Raw genomic sequence first — 16,965 nt, 5'->3', positions numbered from 1 at the left:
ACGGAAAACACACCAAAATGTTTAGACACCAAAAAAAGTTATCTATGTATGATTATAAAAACTGGAATTTCTTGTTCTTTACTAATGATCTTCAACTAAAAGAACGTCCTTTGGAAAAATTGGATATTTACTAAATCTTTACAGACATTATATTCACGTTAGCATGCCTTAACTCCATTAAAGCTTGGGATATACAACAAACTAACTTCTTACTAACAAAAACGATTTAACAGACTATCAGATTAAAAGAGCCAGGAGCTCAACATAGCTTTTTTAAACAATACAATTGTGAAGCCTGTTTACTCAGAAGCAAGTCCCACCAACTGCAGAAGAACTTCCCCCTGCAAAGCATCCTAAGAATAATGGCTTAAGTTCTCTACAGTCAACACCAAAGAGAGCCCAGAAAATAATGCTACACTATACAGAATGGTGATAGAAGGAGATAGGTCACAAGCCGAGGACTCTACAAGAATTAGTTCCATGGGAGAGAAGTTTGTTTGATCCCAGAAGGCCCATCAGCTCATATAACAGCAGTGGGAAAGTAGTGGGAATTGATGCTCCAAATATCAGGGGCAAATGCAATTAGAAGTTGGAAAGAATTTAGTTTTAGTGTTTAAAACTAAAGGAATAATTTGTGGTTTTAATTTCTTGGTTCACTGTTCACTCTGCCTTAGATATAGGGGTATGAAGAAAATAGGCAATAGTGAAGCTTTTTATGTGATCTACTTTAAAGGCAGACATCTAAGCAGCCACTTGTATGTGGTAAATACGAATAATATCCAGGTAAGGAGAATTTTGTAGATGGAAACACAATCTCCCCCCCCCCCCTTTCAGATGTTCATGTGCCACAATGGCTTTCACATGTATGAACAAGCAGGCTAATAAGAAAGTTCAGGCATGTTGACTTGCTTGCAAGATTATTTCAAGTTGCCTGAAGAATTCCTATTTTCAAACTATGAGGTCCTCTCACTAGATTATTGTTCAAAAGCAATCCTTTTTTAAAAAACCAAACAACACAACTTCAAAACACTTAAATACTTAAAAATGGATTTTGCGAAAATATTGCTTATTGAGAAGCTTATTTCTTTACATAGAAACAACCAACTGATAACATGTGTGGTACTAACCTTGGAGGCTTGTGGTACTGGCAAAGGAAATCAAATCTTTCATCTGGTACAGGTACTCTGCTCTCATTTGGATCAATAGTGCAGAAAGGAAAGTTCTCTGCTGCAGCTTGACTCTTGGTTAATACATTGAAAAAGGTAGATTTCCTTTAAGAAAAGAAAATGTTGCAATATTTGAGATCAGCTTCCCAATAATACCATATGTGCAACATTATATAGTGTACATTTGTGTTGGACGCTGGGCACCGCCGTGTTCTTTTATACTTTTAATGCCGCCTATACCTTTGCATTATTTTTGCACAGACAGCAAGGGAAACATCTAAGTCTTTCCAGGTTTCCACTGGAATCCCTCCAAAGTTGTTTTATCTGTAGCTCAGCAATTCTTTAAAGTAACATTTCAACTTCTTACCCACTGTAATGACTTTCTAGATTTGGACAGCTCATGTTCAGGCTTTGGTTATCACATTAAGCGCCCTATTCAATCATATAGAAGCTCCATTTAGTCCAGCATCCTGCTTCCCTCAGAAATCCACCACATGCTTCTGAGAAGCCCACAAGCATGAAAACAATGCCCATCTGCCACTGTAACTTCCCAGTTATAGAGCCTCTTCCAAGTTTTCTTTCTTTCTGGGAAACAGTTATTCATGCTGAAACTTTTTAAAAAAAAATAGAAGTTGCTTTTGCTAAAACAATTCCAACATTTTGGTCTAATGTACCATTGTGGCATCTATGGCATAATCTGACAGAAGCTTAGGTAAAAGCAAAGTCAGCCTATTTACTCTGAACAAAACTGGCAGATCAGCAAAAACTTTTTCTACCAATGATGAGTGTGTTTTAGGTTACATTGGTTTCTAACTCAAAGCACTTATTTGAAGACCTGAAGTGCAATAATGTATCCGCAATACAATTTGTGACCACTATTTCATCAATATCTCATGACAGCATCTCTTATCACAGAAATCAGTGGCAAAATTCTTATGTATCTCCGTGTCTCTTGCATCTTAACCCATCATAATTCTATTTACAAACAACTTTAAACGCTGTCTCCACCTTCCAGTACTATTCCCAGTTTCAGCTATACTGCTCCATTTCCAAAACAGGCCTCCTTTCTGTTTGTGAACCACACCAACATATATTCCTATATTCCTATTGCTACACCTCTCTCCACTACTATTCCCCAATATTTATCTGTCAGTTCTCGACTCAGACTTCACAAGCTCTAGAGAGAGGCCATAGCACCAATTCTTCAGAACATCTAGTACACTGTTGGAACTAAATACTGAAAGAGACAGACCCCCCAAAAGAAAGATTGTTTCTATATAAACTGTGCCCCTTCTTTCTGCATAGTATAATTACCTTTATAGAGTTTAAATACCTAACTAAACAGAAAAAAGTTGACAGTCTGACAAGGTTCTTTACCTTCATCTCTCCACCCGCTGTATCAATACAGTCAAATGGGGGGTATAAATAATAAATTATTATTATTATTATTATTATTATTATTCTGCATGTATCAGCCATAAATAGGTTAGAAGCTATCAGCTAATGTGCTTTCAGTGCAGCATTGCTTTTAATAGTAAATGTTTAAACTTCCTCACATCTTTAAACAATCCAAGGAAGCTGGTCTAACGAAAAGTGCCTATATGAAACAAAGACTTGTGTTCTTTTACACATATTTCCAATAAATAATAACTATTCCTTTCCAGATAATTTACAGACAAAATAACATCACAATAAAAATCAACTGTTGGATAATTAAGGTTAAAATGTTTGTAGAGAAAATTCAATTATTTATAAAGGTATTTCCATTCATTAAAATAATTTCATTTCTTATCAGTTATCTATCAATCTATTTATTAAGCCCAGTTCAGTAAAATATATCTTTTTTCAAACAGCAACTCAAAACACCTTTTGTTCAAAAATGATCTAATTTAAGTAAAACATAAGCATGAACTTATAAGCATAAATGCTAATCTCAACCAATATTTCACAGTGTTTATACTGCAGCATAACACTAATTTATTCAGGAGGGCCTACTATCTTTAGGATGACTAAGCAAAGTTTATCCCCCTTGAATCACCTACCCAACATTTGGCAAGCCAACAATGCCAATTTTCAGGGTTGTCCCGAATCTTCCAACGATTGGATGTGGCTTGAGTCCATCACCTCCCTTTTTGGGGGGCATCTGAAATGAAAAACAGAAGCCACTTAAATCCCAAACTCCCTTGCTTACCTCCAGGACTCCCAAGGCAACATGCGTTCTGATACATAAACCGAGGTGAACATGTCAGCTTTCTAAAACATGCCCAATACCTTTTTGGGAGCCATGGCGAGAATGTCCTCTGGGATGCCCAAGGGCCAGCCACCAGCCAGGCACAACAGGGCTGCGCATGGCACCCTTCGTGCAACCACAAATCCCAAGCCAGCTGGGCTGGGCTGCTGCTGCTGCTGCTGCAGCTTCTGCAAAGTCCCTAAGAAATGCCGTGCTAAAAATAACCGGCTCGGATCCCAAAGGACGGATTGAAATTCAGCACCCGCTACGGCTCCACCTGACGTGCTCGGCTCTGAGTGGCAGCCGCAGAGGCTTCCCCGGGCAGTCAAACGAGCTGGCGGGAGGGCTGAGCGGAGGGAGCAGCACACCGGCCGGGCGAGCAGCACAACTTGGCGGCTCGCGAGGAGAGCAGGATCCTACAGCAAAAACCCCGGAGCCGAGCGAGCCAACACCGCCCGCTTCCCTGCCAGCACCGCGCCTGCGCGCACGCGGAGAAAGGGCTCGGCTTACCGGCTGCCCTACCTCACGGCCTCGGGCGGCCGAAAACAGCGAGCGGCCCATTTACCTTAAGCCACCCCGCCGCCTCACGAACTGGGCATGGGGAGCACCTTCGCTTTCCTCCCCACGCCGTCACAACCAGTAAGGCATGCGGCCCAGCCCACCCCACCTCAGGCGGCTCGGCCACGGCCCCCAAACCACAGCGGGCTGGCAGGTGGCGGTGGGCAAGTGAAGCCCGACGCAGCCTCAGAGGGTCGCTTCCCAGCCACGCAACGCACCGACGGGCAGCAGCAGGCCTCTCTCTCTCTCTTTCCAGCCGGCCCGGCCCGCGTGGCAGCCGCCGCCGCCGCCGCCACAACTGAGGCGGGAAAAGCCGAGCTGGGCCTCCTCCTCCTCCTCCTCGCCGCCGCCTCGTCCGCCGCCTGAGAGGCACGCGGCGAAGAATGAAACGCGGACACCCCACCCCCCACCCTCACGAAAGCCGCGCGGGCCCAGCTGAGCGTCTTCACCGTTGCCTCTGAGGGGGGAGGGAGGGACGGTTGGGACTCTCGCTCGCGCTCTCCCCCACCGCGAGAAGACCCCTCGCGCGTGCCGACACGCTGCCTGTCGCCCGACTCAGCCAGCCGGCGGAACAGGCGGGACTGCCAGCTTCCCTATTGGGCGGGGACTCGGCCCGAGGGCAAAGGTCACGCAGGGGAAGCGGAGGGACGCAGGAGGGGTGGGGTGTGCGTGCGTGTGTGTGTGTGTGTTGAAGGACTGGGTTGCCTGAGTATACCTGCGCGAGGAGGAAGGAAGGCAGGAAGGAATGGCGGGTCTCGCGAGGGGTGGGGGCGGGAGGGGGCAGGGAAAGGTGGCGACGCCGATGCCGCCTCTTACTTCCGGGTTCCGGGATGCCAGACCTGGAAAGACGCAAAAGGAGATGGAGATTCCCGTCTCTGGACGTGGCTCAAAGACTCTCATCGCTTATCTGCCGCTGCTTCCTGATGTGCCACCTCCTCCCGACTCTGGCGCGTGGTTCCTCAGGGGTTTTGCCTGCCTGCCTGCCTGGAATGGAAACTGCATCAGCCGGTGTTCCCAAACTTGGGTCTCTCCAGCAGCTGCTGCTGCTGCTGCTGCTGCTGCTGCTGCTGCTGCTGCTTCTTCTTCTTCTTCTTCTTCTTCTTCTTCTTCTTCTTCTTCTTCTTCTTCTTCTTCACTGCAGTTCACATCATCCCTGACCACTGGTCCTGCTAGCTAGGGATGGTGGGAGTTGTAGTCCCACAACAGCTGGAGACCCAAGTTTGGGGAAACCCATCTGTACAGCAAGAGGACCTCAGAGGTCACAAAGGCTTCAGTCCTAAACCCTGGGGAAATGAGCCCTATTGAAATCAATAGGACTTGCTTCTGAGTAAATGTGCTAAGCCTTGTACAACTCTCGATTTCATTGGGAAGCGGAATAATTCAGTGGGGCTTGCTCCTAGAAAAGTGTGCATGAGACCGCTGCTGAAGTTTCCCAAGTATGGGAAACATAAAGTTATCTTTTTTGAAATCCTTAGAAGTTACGTATTGTCAGAGATTTATAGGTGCTATAATTTAATTAAGGTTAGGGGTTGTCAGGGCTAATTTCCTCAGTGGAAAAAGCCAGGCTCGTGTGTATTAGGGCGTAGTACTAAGGGGTGTGGTGAACCCACTGATAAGTAAGCATACTTCCTGGGTTGTGAATTAGACATTGTAATCCGAGCCAAATCAACAAGTGTTAAGAGGTCAGGCAAACCTTTGTGAGGTGACCACCTGGGGGACCAGGATTGTCGTCAGTTGCCAATCCTGGTGGAGCCAAGGCTATGAAGTCCTGTGCATGTTTACATGGAAGTTAGACCTGCTGAATTCAATTGAGTTTAGTCCTGAGTGAATGTGTACAGTACAGGATTGCACCTTGCCAAACAGAGCTTCTATAACGATGAATCTCCATAACTAAGGATGCTTGTGGCCCTGGTTTCTTCCTGACTGAGTAAACACCAGTTCCATCCCAGTATGGGTTTCTTTTTGTCACTTTTTTTTTTACGACTGCCATTTCAACTACACCAGGAGCAGAAGACGAAGACTGTTTTCCCCATATGTGCTTTGTACAATAATCTGTTCTGAAAATAACAAGCCCAAGTGCTGGTCATTTGACATGTAGAAATGACAGCCGAAGCACCGAATACCTCACTTCATTGTCACTCTCTAGCCAACATCAGCAATTTAAAACATTCTGCACAAATGGAAAGAAAACAAGTTACTGTGTCATTTGGAATGACAGGAAGTTCCCTAGGTTACATCTCGTTTATTTTCTTTGAGAACTAATTAGATTTAAGCCATGGGTGTTGAACATAAGGCCCTGTTGCTTTATCCAGCCCCGTTTCTGATGTGTGGCCTCTGCCTCCTCTACTGCACTCCACACAACTGCTATCACTTTCAGGGCAAAGGAGCCAATGCTCTTAGTAGGACAAAGTGCTTACCAATAACTACAGTGGTGCCCCGCAAGACGAATGCCTTGTAAGACGAAAAAGTCGCTAGACGAAAGTGTTTTGCGTTTTTTGAGCTGCTTCGCAAGACGAATTTCCCTATGGGCTTGCTTCGCAAGACGAAAACATCTTGCAAGTTTGTTTCCTTTTTCGTAAAACCGTTAATACCCGGGGTGCATTGCTTGAAGAGGCGCAGTTGCGACTTGACTTCGAGGAGCAACTCATAGCATGCGGTGTGGTAGCCTTTTTTGAGGTTTTTGAAGACTTTGCTGATTTTTGAAGCTTTACCAAAACTTCTTTTGCAGCCATTTGGTAAGTTAAACTTTAAAAACTTTTTGGGGGGGTTTTGGATTTTGGGTTGGGGTGTTTGGAATTCAAGGACTTGGTGTTGGGGAGGGGTTTGCAAGAATCTGGGAGCTTGTGGTTTTTGTTTTTGTTTTGAATTTTTATGATTTTCTGTGACCATTGGGCCATGTTTTTTTTAAAAAAAAAAATGTTTTTCTGTCATGTTTAGAAACTTAATTTATTGTTCCTTCAATTTTTGAAATGCTCTTTACAGTATGTGTGACTTTAAAGAGCACTTAATAAACTCTTGTTGTACCAAATTTGGCTTTGTTTGGACTTTTTTTGACCATAGGAACGCATTAATTGAATTTCAATGCATTCCTATGGGATTTCGTGCTTCGCAAGACGAAAAATTCGCTAGACGAAAAAGCTCGCGGAACGAATTAATTTCGTCTTGCGAGGCACCACTGTACTAATACATCAGCCTTGGCCTGTTCCTCTAAAATTTGCTGTATGGAGTGACAGGGGCAGAAATAAGTGTATAGTATACTGTGAATTTGTTCTAATCTGTAGCCAAATTAAGACAGTCCACACCTGAGTTCTTCCTTTATCTCCCCCCACCCCCCAGTTTTTCATTGCCATCTGCCCTTCCTTTCCACACAAGTTGCCACGTCAAACTGTTGCATTTAAGTCCTTTCCCCATTTCAAGCAGCAAATGCCAAGCAGGTCAACATTATTTTCACAGGATGTGGGCAGATATTACCAAGTAGATTCTACCTATACATCATTTTTTTGAAAGCATTTCTTCCTCCTTGCCCTCACTATTGAGTGCCTCTGCCTCTCTGCAGTGCTGGACATCAGCTGGTGCGACTCATATTTTTGTTGTTTTTAATTCAAATTTAAACTGAATCAGTGTTTTGCTGAAGAACCATATAGTCCCACTGCTGCATACTCACAATAGCCTTACCATGTCACGTACAGGCCTAGTTTGCACAGCAGCGTAAGCCAAACTTACTTACTGGAAACACACAAACATGCAGGCCCCTGGAGAGAAGCACATAGTTGCTCTGGTTTCCCCTGGAGTTTTTTTTACTGCTGCGCTGCACTGCACTGTGCTAAGCCAAGGTTTGTTCTTGGCTACAAGCTCATGATTAGTGAGCAGAAAGTTTAACCATGAGTTCTGGTTTGGATGACATCCTAAGCCAAACCTTGGTTTAGCTCAGCTTGCACAGAGTAGCATCTGTGAGCTGCTTTCCAGGATCATTGGTCCATCCATCTCAGCACTACAGTGGTACCTCGGGTTAAGTACTTAATTCGTTCCGGAGGGCCGTTCTTAACCTGAAACTGTTCTTAACCTAAAGCACCACTTTAGCTAATGGGGCCTCCAGCTACTGCCGTGCCGCCGGAGCATGATTTCTGTTCTCATCCTGAAGCAAAGTTCTTAACCCGAGGTACTATTTCTGGGTTAGCGGAGTCTGTAACCTGAAGCGTATGTATCCTGAAGCATATGTAGCCCCAGGTAACACTGTATCTTCTTACTGATTGGTAACAGCTCTTCAAGATCACCAGCTTTTTCCTGGTCTGCTACTAGAGATAATTTTAACTGAAGATGCTTACAACCATGCAAGACATGTACAGTGGTACCTCTGGTTACAGACGGTTCAGGTTACAGACCCCGCTGACCCAGAAATAGTACCTCGGATTAAGAACTTTGCTTCAGGATGAGAACAGAAATTGCACGGCGGCAGCGGGAGGCCCCATTAGCTAAAGTGGTACCTCAGGTTAAGAACAGTTTCAGGTTAAGAACGGACCTCCAGCACGAATTAAGTTCTTAACCTGAGGTACCACTGTACTCTACCTCTGAGCTTTAATCCATCCCCAATTACATGTTTCCAGACCTAACTGACCTATTAACAGGTGGCAACCATTCTAGGCGCATCAAATTGATGCAAAATCACTGATGTGTGGGTCCTTTTTGACCAGGAATAGGATAGAATAGGAGTGTAATGGACAGGGCGCACTTATGCACGCTCTGCCTACACAAACAGGGGGGCAGGAATAACACTTGCAATGGCCATTGCCTGTATACACCAGTGCTTTTTTCTGAGGGGATGCAGGGGTACGCATACCCCTAAACATTTTGTGAACCTAATGGGAGAAGAAACTAATTTAAAAAAAAATTAATTAATAGTTTTTACTCTAGCACAGTGAATCGTCAGTTCCGTTGCTACCTCCAATGGCGGCCTCATTTCCTGTCACGGTGTTTCCTGAGTCTCAGACGGAAGCGAGCGTTTAATGTGTGAAGTAGGAGTTGGAATCTAGCACGGTGATTGGTCAGTTTCGTTGCCACCACCTCCGATGGCGGCTTCATTTCCTTTCCCGGCGATTTTCTTGAGTCAAAATGAGAGTACCCCTAAACATTTTTTAAGAAAAAAAGCACATGTTAACCAAAACTAACATTGTTCCATGTACAGCCTGAGCCTCTGCATATTTACTCAGAAGTAAATTGCCCTGAGTTCAACAGAGCTTCCTCTCAAATCACCATGCAGATGATTACAGAGCTAGGCTAATGAAAATTACGAAATGATTAGCACAAATGAAAACAATACCTCTTAAGAGTCACTTCAAAGTCACCACCACAGTCACTTCTTCGCATGTCCTTAGTAATTGCCAAATTATCTGCCAGCAGTTCACAAGTAATCCCAAGAAAGCAGTTGTCCCCGGAAACAAATCTGAAGAAATACCAGCTAGATCGAGGCAACAGGATCTTGCCATGTTGCTCAAAGGCGCAATTTGCTGTCTAGCCCACTTCCAATACTAGCCAAGTGAAACTTCTCCAAGTTGTGAGGAATTAGTACGTTTTCTTCCAAAATGCCCTCTTTTTCTTGACAGATTTGACCAGACAGCCCCTCGCAGCCAACTGCTAGTGCAACTTGTTCTTCCCCCAACCGCTAGTCAGCTGAAAGCATGGGCATAGCCAAGGCGGGGCAGGTAGGGGCAGCTCCTCCCCTTCAAGTAAAACAATAGGACTACTTAGCTAACTGACCAATCGCTTCTGTTCTGCCCCCCCTAACAAAAGACCTGCCCCCTGCTAACAAAAATCCTGGCTACGATCGTGGTTGAAATCCCAACTGTCAAAACTTCCACAGAATAGAATCTATGCAAATAAGCCTGTTGGAGAACAATTGGTGGAAATCTACTTCCATTGGCTTATTCAATAAGCACAAGCTATGATCTGAGTGCATATGTCCATCCATCTTGCATGGCCTCTGCCATGAATGGTGATGCCAGGTGCTTGGGATCTAGATTTTGGCGAATTTCCTTAAAAATAGCTCCAAAACTACTACTACTACTACTACTACTACTACTACTACTTCTTCTTCTTCTTCTTCTTCTTCTTCTAGAAAAGCTCAACAACTTTTGTGTCTGGATTTTCACTTTCTGAAATATGGCATCCCTATTACATACAGTCTTCCGCCCGGAGGCTGGAAAAGCTTTACTCAATTTCAGGAAGCTGTTTTCCCTGTCTCCCCATGGAACAGAATGCTGACTTGTATGTAGAAACTTGTTTTGTGCAAGATATTGGACTATGCAGAACTGGCAAAACTTAACAGCAAGATTAAGAGAATCTAACAATGAGTGTTTTATGGAAGAATGGATGCCTTTTTCGAATTACTTAAAGAAACACTATCGTATGATGAACACGTGAGCAGGATTTGAGCTATGAGCAACAGAAGTAATTAGATTATAATATTGTGGTTATGTCTTAATTGATAGAAGATAGGGTGCAGCAGAAAGGGAGAAACAGCAGCTCCATGGAAAACGGGGTTGGGAAGTCAAAAAGAAAGAAAGAAAAAAGGCGTAATTGTGTTTTGATTGTATGTGCTCAAAATGTTGAAACTTAATAAAATATGATTGTGCGATGCCTGCTCTTAAACCTGCTTTATTTATGCAGAGTAACAGGACTAATTCATATACAGTGGTACCTCGGGTTAAGTATTTAATTTGTTCCGGAGGTCCGTTCTTAACCTGAAACCGTTCTTAACCGGAGGTACCACTTTAGCTAATGGGGCCTCCCGCTGCCGCCACGCGATTTCTGTTCTCATCCTGAAGCAAAGTTCTTAACCTGAGGTACTATTTCTGGGTTAGCGGAGTCTGTAACCTGAAGCGTCTGTAACCTGAGGTACCACTGTATTTTGCTGTGTTGGTCCAAAGTAACTCAGACCTGATAAGCTGATAAAAGGGTGAAATTGTTATGTTTCCAAGTCTTTTCGGTAGCAGACTGAGTGGCACTCTGTGCTACACTAAAACTTGGTGTTCCCCCATCTCTCTCGCTCCGTTCTTTGGCATTGTTTTGGTGCCCCCCTACTGTGTGGCGCCCAGTGCGATCTCACCAGTTGTGCTACCCTAAAACCACCTCTCATCTTTTCTCTTACTCTATCAAGTTAAGTGACAGGTAGAATCATAAAACCATCGAGCTGGAAGGGACCCTGAGGATCATCTAGTCCAACCCCCTGCAATGCAAAAATATGCAGCTGTCCCTCACGGGGATCGAACCTGCGACCTTTGTGTTATCAGCACCATGCTCTAAGCAGACACAGCTGCCACTCATCAGAGAAGCTGCAGACAAAATAAACATTTTGGGTCTTCATAATCTTCAGAATAAAGGGATAGTGCATATTTTCCCCACCCAGTGCTTGTTAATTTTCTCTGTCACAGGGCCCAGTTACAACGTGCTAACGTGCCAAAAGATCCTTGTCTGTTCGGAACAGCAATAGGTCAGAGAAACAAATCCTCGAAGGCATTTTTTAAAAAAAGAGATAATAGCAAAATGCATTTCTGCATCTCGGGGAAGATTCAAGCCGGGAACGAATGGCAGAGGAAAGTTAATACGAAGCACTAAGCATGTGGAAATGTCTAACAACCCCGAAGGGTGAAATGAAGCGTAGAAATGGGATGGGGGGGGGGACAACATTCAAGGACAAAGTGGTTGACAGAAAGAAAAGGCTGGTGGGAAACCGATCTGAACAGATAATAAATTCCCACAGTTGCGTAACGCTTGCTTCAACACATAGGGTGACAAGCTCAGCCGCCAGTTTCTCGCCATTATGAAACTTCTTTTCTGGAAAAGCTGATCTTTTCTCAGTTGTTCCAAGTGTTCAGATGTCCTGACCTGGCTGGGGAAACATTCTTCTCAACTTTAAAGTGTTGTATAATTGGGTGTTTAAGAAAATTGGGTGCTAAGATAACAAATGAGCTTGCAGGAATCTGCCTGTATAAGAGACTCTTCTGAGCCCCCCCCCCCCTTTGGATCCTTACCCCCACTTTAGAGGCTCAATGGTAGTGACCAAATAGGTTCAATTTGTGGGTGCAAACCATGAAACTCCCTAGCCATGGAGGCTTCCTCTGTGCCTACTTTTTTATTGGCCCCAGGTGAAGATTAAAAAAAACCACTTTAGGCCTTTTAATAATCTGAATATGGTTTTAACCTTTGCTGGCATTTGTTCTGTTTTAATGCTTTGCTGTTTTAATATAGTTTGACTGTTTCGACCTTCTTATTGTGATTTATTTGTCGATGTCGTAAGCTGTTCTGAAAATGGAAAAACGGAGGGGGCAGAAAATAGTGAGTAAATAAGTAAACAAACAAATGGTTCAAAAGAGGAACGAATAAATTCAGACAAAGTTATTTAGAAAAATTATAACCACGCCAGGCAATATCCCAAGTATGTATATAATAAGCTGGCCTTAGTAACCACCCTTGTATTTTGTTATGAATACTGCTTAGTAGCAATTATCACTGTATGAAGTTTTGCCTTGGAAACAATGCTAATGTCTTAATGGATGTAATCTTAAAACACCTTGGAAATCACATAACTGGGATTTCAAAACCTCTAAGTTTGGACAAAGATAAGGAATTCTTAGGAGAACTGGAAGTGATCTAACATGGCAGACACAAGTTTTTATTTTGTCTCATGGGACTCAGCTACATTAGTCAAAAGTCAGTGTTTTGAATGCGTTATAAGCATGCAACACCAGATGGTGCTGGAGAGCAAAAAAAAAAATCTAACCAATTTTCCATAGAGTTTTTTTTTAAAAAAATGTGATAATGATTTAATTTCTGATTTATTTATAGTGGGGGGTTTTCCTGTGTGTAGATCCACCCCTGGTTACATCTAGTCATACAGATTTTGTTGGTGTCGTTGGGTGCAATTAGATGTGCGGGTGACACACACCAACCTTGGTCTTGCTTACTGGAAGGACCTATCAGGAGTGAACACAGACCGCTGGTACCAAAATTTATGTGAAGCTGTCCTACTAGAGAAGTTAACCAACAAACTGAAACTAGCACGGGGACAAGCAAAGGAGGATGCCTTCACCCTGGTATGGCTCCCTTTCATCACATACACAGCACAACAGAACAATGACCTATTCCCCTGCAATAGCATGCAAATCAATATGACTAACCTGACCCAACAACCTACCCCACCACACACAAACAAGCCACACTGCAGTCCACTGAACACAGCCAGCCAAGCTCGGGACCCCTAACTTCTTGCACTATCAACAAAAAGAAATATAAAAATATAAAAAAATATATAAATATAAAAACAAAGGACCTACTCCCACGTGATGCTGACACAAACCCCCTACACTGTGGCAACAGAACGAAAGAACAATACCCCATCTCTCTCTGCTCCCCCTCCCAATGCATGACAAAAGTGTCTCTACTAAATGTAAACGGACTGCAAAAAAGACTACAAATCAAAAGTGGAGGCAATAGACGTTACCTTTCCCTCTTTATTTGTTTTGTAACAAACAAAAAAACTTTAATAGAAACTTTGTCGTTTAGTCGTGTCCGACTCTTCGTGACCCAATGGACCAGAGCACGCCAGGCACTCCTGTCTTCCACTGCCTCCCGCAGCTTGGTCAAACTCATGCTGGTAGCTTCAAGAACACTGTCCAACCATCTTGTCCTCTGTCGTCCCCTTCTCCTTGTGCCCTCCATCTTTCCCAACATCAGGGTCTTTTCCAGGGAGTCTTCTCTTCTCATGAGGTGGCCAAAGTATTGGAGCCTCAGCTTCAGGATCTGTCTTCCAGTGAGCACTCAGGGCTGATTTCCTTCATAATGGATCGGTTTGATCTTCTTGCAGTGCATGGGACTCTCAAGAGTCTCTTCCAGCACCATAATTCAAAAGCATCAATTCTTCGGTGATCAGCCTTCTTTATGGTCCAGCTCTCATTTCCATACATCACTACTGGGAATAACTATACGGGCCTTTGTTGGCAATAGAAACTAGTTTTTTTTTTTAAAAAAAAAAAACCTAGGTCTTGCTGAATTCCTATAAAGAAGGGAGTGGGTGGGAGATTTAAATTCCAGTGCTGCTAGGGGCAGCAGGAGGAAGAAGCTAGATTTTCCCCCAGCACACATTGGCCTTTCAAGCTGGTTTTTGCCTGGGGGTTACTTCCAGTCACAGAAGCCTCCCACCAGGAGACAATTGGCCAGAAGAAGAAGAAGAAGAAGAATTTTAAGGGGGAAGCATAGGTGAAGCTGGGCCAGCCCTATCATTAGATAGCAGTTGCTTCAGACCCCAACTGAATTTAATTATTATTGTATCTTTACTTTATACCCTCCAACATTTCTCTGATGAAAATAGAGATGTCCTATTCCATTATTATTATTATTATTATTATTATTATTATTATTATTATTATCTTATTTATACCCGGGCAATCTGACTTCCAACACATATAAAAACATAATAAAACTATACAGGGCTACCTTCAGAGACGTCTTCTAAAGGCTGTATAGTTATTTATCTCCTTAGCTCAGGGCCACATAATTTCATACCCTCCAACATCTCTCCCATAAAAATAGGGACATCCTAAAGAAAAGTGGAACATTCTGGGATCAAATCAGAAACCAGGATGGCTTCTGTAAATCCAGGATTGTCCCTGGAAAATAGAGACACTTGGAGGATCTGGAAATATTGGAGGGTATTGCTCATGTTGCAGTTGCATGACTTCATCAATTCAATTTTGTTGTGATTCAACCACAGCCTAATCCTTACACAAATGGTTGCTGGCATTGCAGCTAGTTGCCTCTAAAATACAGAGGTGACTATAAACACCACAATCAGGGATTTCGCTTTTGGACTATATTCAGTTCTACGGGGTGAGTGTAGACTGTTTTCAATCCCAATCGTTTAAGGAAGCTGTCTCCTTTTTGACTTGGCTGTGTTTCTTTGCTGACCAGATATATATGACTATTCTCAATGTATCCTCAGAAATATATGCATATTTCAGCATTGTTAGAATATTTCTTTTTTTTTTTAAGTGTTTGGTTTAACAAGAAAATGGCTCTAGTTTTGAGTCTCAGTTCATATGCCATGTCCTTCAGCGAATATGCCAAGTAAAATAAGCGTTCAGCAAGTAAACAACAATTCTTTCCACCTAAATAGGCCCTGTCAAAATACATGATGCTGTTATTTAGGACATCCGTCTATCTAGGCTTTTTCAGGGATTGTGATCTCCAAAAGCTTTTTGAGATGATTACTGCCTGTAAAGAAACTGTGAACAACAGCCTAGACACTTCTGGAAACAATAACTTAAATGAAAAGGAAATGTCAGGGCCAGTTTACCTAGAGAGAAAATATTGTGTGCCACCTTTTGAGAAATATACTTCCATGTTCCTTTGTTTTCTTTTTGGTTTGCGGCATCCCAGAAGCACAGCAGAAGAGTAAGTCACAAATCCTCAGAAGTTGGGCTAAACAGCAATGCTTTTCACCCGATTCAAAGAAAGGTTTATAACCCAAATGGCATTTGTAAAGTGGATGTGTCATGTACATATACGCAGGATATCAACATGATTTGATTTTGTATTTCATTTGATTTTGTATTTCTATGCCACTTTTCATTCAATCGAACCCCATAGTGGCTTATAAACTACAAGCAATGGCAGCATGATAAGGAGTCAGCAAACTTTTTGAGCAGGGGGCCGGTCCACTGTCCCTCAGACCTTGTAGGGGGCCAGACTATTTTTGGGGGTGGGGAGAATGAATGACTTCCTATGCCCCACAAATAACCCAGAGATGCATTTTAAATAAAAGCACACATTCTACTCATGTAAAAACACCAGGCAGGCCCCACAAATAACCCAGAGATGCGTTTTAAATAAAAGGACACATTCTACTCATAGAAAAACACTCTGATTCCCGGACAGTCTGCAGGCCGGATTTAGAAGGCGATTGGGCCGGATCTGGCCCCCGGGCCTTAGTTTGCCTACCCATGTGATAAAACATCACAGTTACCAGCACAAGTTATATACAGTGGACGCTCGGGTTGCGAACGTGATCCGTGCGGAAGCATATTCGCAACCCGCAGCGTCCGCAACCCACAGCGCCGCATCTGAGCACACTCGGGTTGCGATTCGGCGCTTCTGCGCATGCACAAGCACTGAAACCCGGAAGTACCCATTCTGGTATTTCCGGGTTCAGCGCGGTGCACAACCCAAAATTGCACAACCCAAAGCGTCTGTAACCCGAGGTATGATATAATTAGCAAACACTAAAGCAATTTTAAGTAATATTTTTTTAAAAAGCAGCTAAAAATTAAGATAAACATTACATTCAAACGCACAAACACACACACACACACACACACACACACACACACACACAATAGCTTAAAAAACATGTACTCTGCTCATTTCATTAAAATACACAGCCAGCGAACATGGAGACCCTGATCCCATAAAAATAACTACAAAAAGAATCATACTATAATAAGCATCTAGTTTCTCACACACCAGTCATATAGATGTGTGTTCATAGAATCGGAAGGGACCCTGCGGATCATCTAGTTCCAGTCTGACCCCCTGCAATGCAGGAATATGCAGCTGTCACATGTGGGGATCAAACTTGCAACCTTGGCATTAGCAGTACAATGCTCTAACCAACTGAGCTGTCCAGGCCTTAATGCTTGCAGGCTTCTCACAGACAACTGGTCAGCCACTGTGAGACCAGGCTGCCGGACTAGATGAGCCACTAGCTGGAGCCAGCAGCCTCTTCTTATGGTTTTCTGCAGCCGCTCTTCTCCCACCCAGGTTGCTGTCCCCCAAACTCAAACTCTCACTCAGAGATTCGGATAAACTCCACACCCATTCGCTTGGGACTTTCACCCAGTGAGAGCACCACCGCTCAGCAAAGCCGGCAGACAGATGAGGCGCAGGGAACTCGCTGCCTCAGGCGGAAGAAACACGAGAGGCGGCACCCCGCCTGCCCCACAGCTTCTGCAACCACCAGAA

At 43.6% G+C, this 16,965-nt stretch overlaps 1 protein-coding gene and 1 long non-coding RNA gene across 5 annotated transcripts in view; both read right to left on the bottom strand.

Moving 5' to 3' along the window:
• The window catches only part of OLA1 (Obg like ATPase 1), an 89,536-nt gene extending 84,976 nt beyond the window's left edge, over positions 1 to 4,560 (bottom strand). The window contains exons 1-3 of one of the 4 annotated variants that reach the window (XM_080972070.1): positions 4,404 to 4,560; positions 3,209 to 3,309; positions 1,128 to 1,271 (exon numbers count right to left, since the gene is read on the bottom strand). In XM_080972070.1, the coding sequence (XP_080828196.1) occupies positions 1,128 to 1,271; positions 3,209 to 3,309 (245 nt within the window). In that variant the 5' untranslated portion in view covers positions 4,404 to 4,560. Of the gene's footprint in view, positions 1 to 1,127; positions 1,272 to 3,208; positions 3,310 to 3,437; positions 3,591 to 4,172; positions 4,373 to 4,403 lie in introns of those variants that run through there. The other 3 variants (XM_080972071.1, XM_080972069.1, XM_080972072.1) reach the window with 3 other exon arrangements.
• A 528-nt stretch (positions 4,561 to 5,088) lies between these two features.
• Positions 5,089 to 10,553, bottom strand: LOC308458619. Its single transcript, XR_013977597.1, has 3 exons — positions 9,272 to 10,553; positions 7,131 to 9,075; positions 5,089 to 6,377 (listed from the first exon to the last, which is right to left on the bottom strand). It is a non-coding gene; the product is annotated as an uncharacterized lncRNA (long non-coding RNA).
• Positions 10,554 to 16,965: the final 6,412 nt, after the last annotated feature.

The sequence above is a fragment of the Podarcis pityusensis genome, assembly GCF_964106645.2.
Source record: "Podarcis pityusensis genome assembly, chromosome: 1".
NCBI classification, from domain to species: Eukaryota; Metazoa; Chordata; class Lepidosauria; order Squamata; family Lacertidae; genus Podarcis; species Podarcis pityusensis.
Note: the sequence above shows the minus strand (reverse complement) of the source record. Positions and strands in the feature narration are given on the sequence as shown.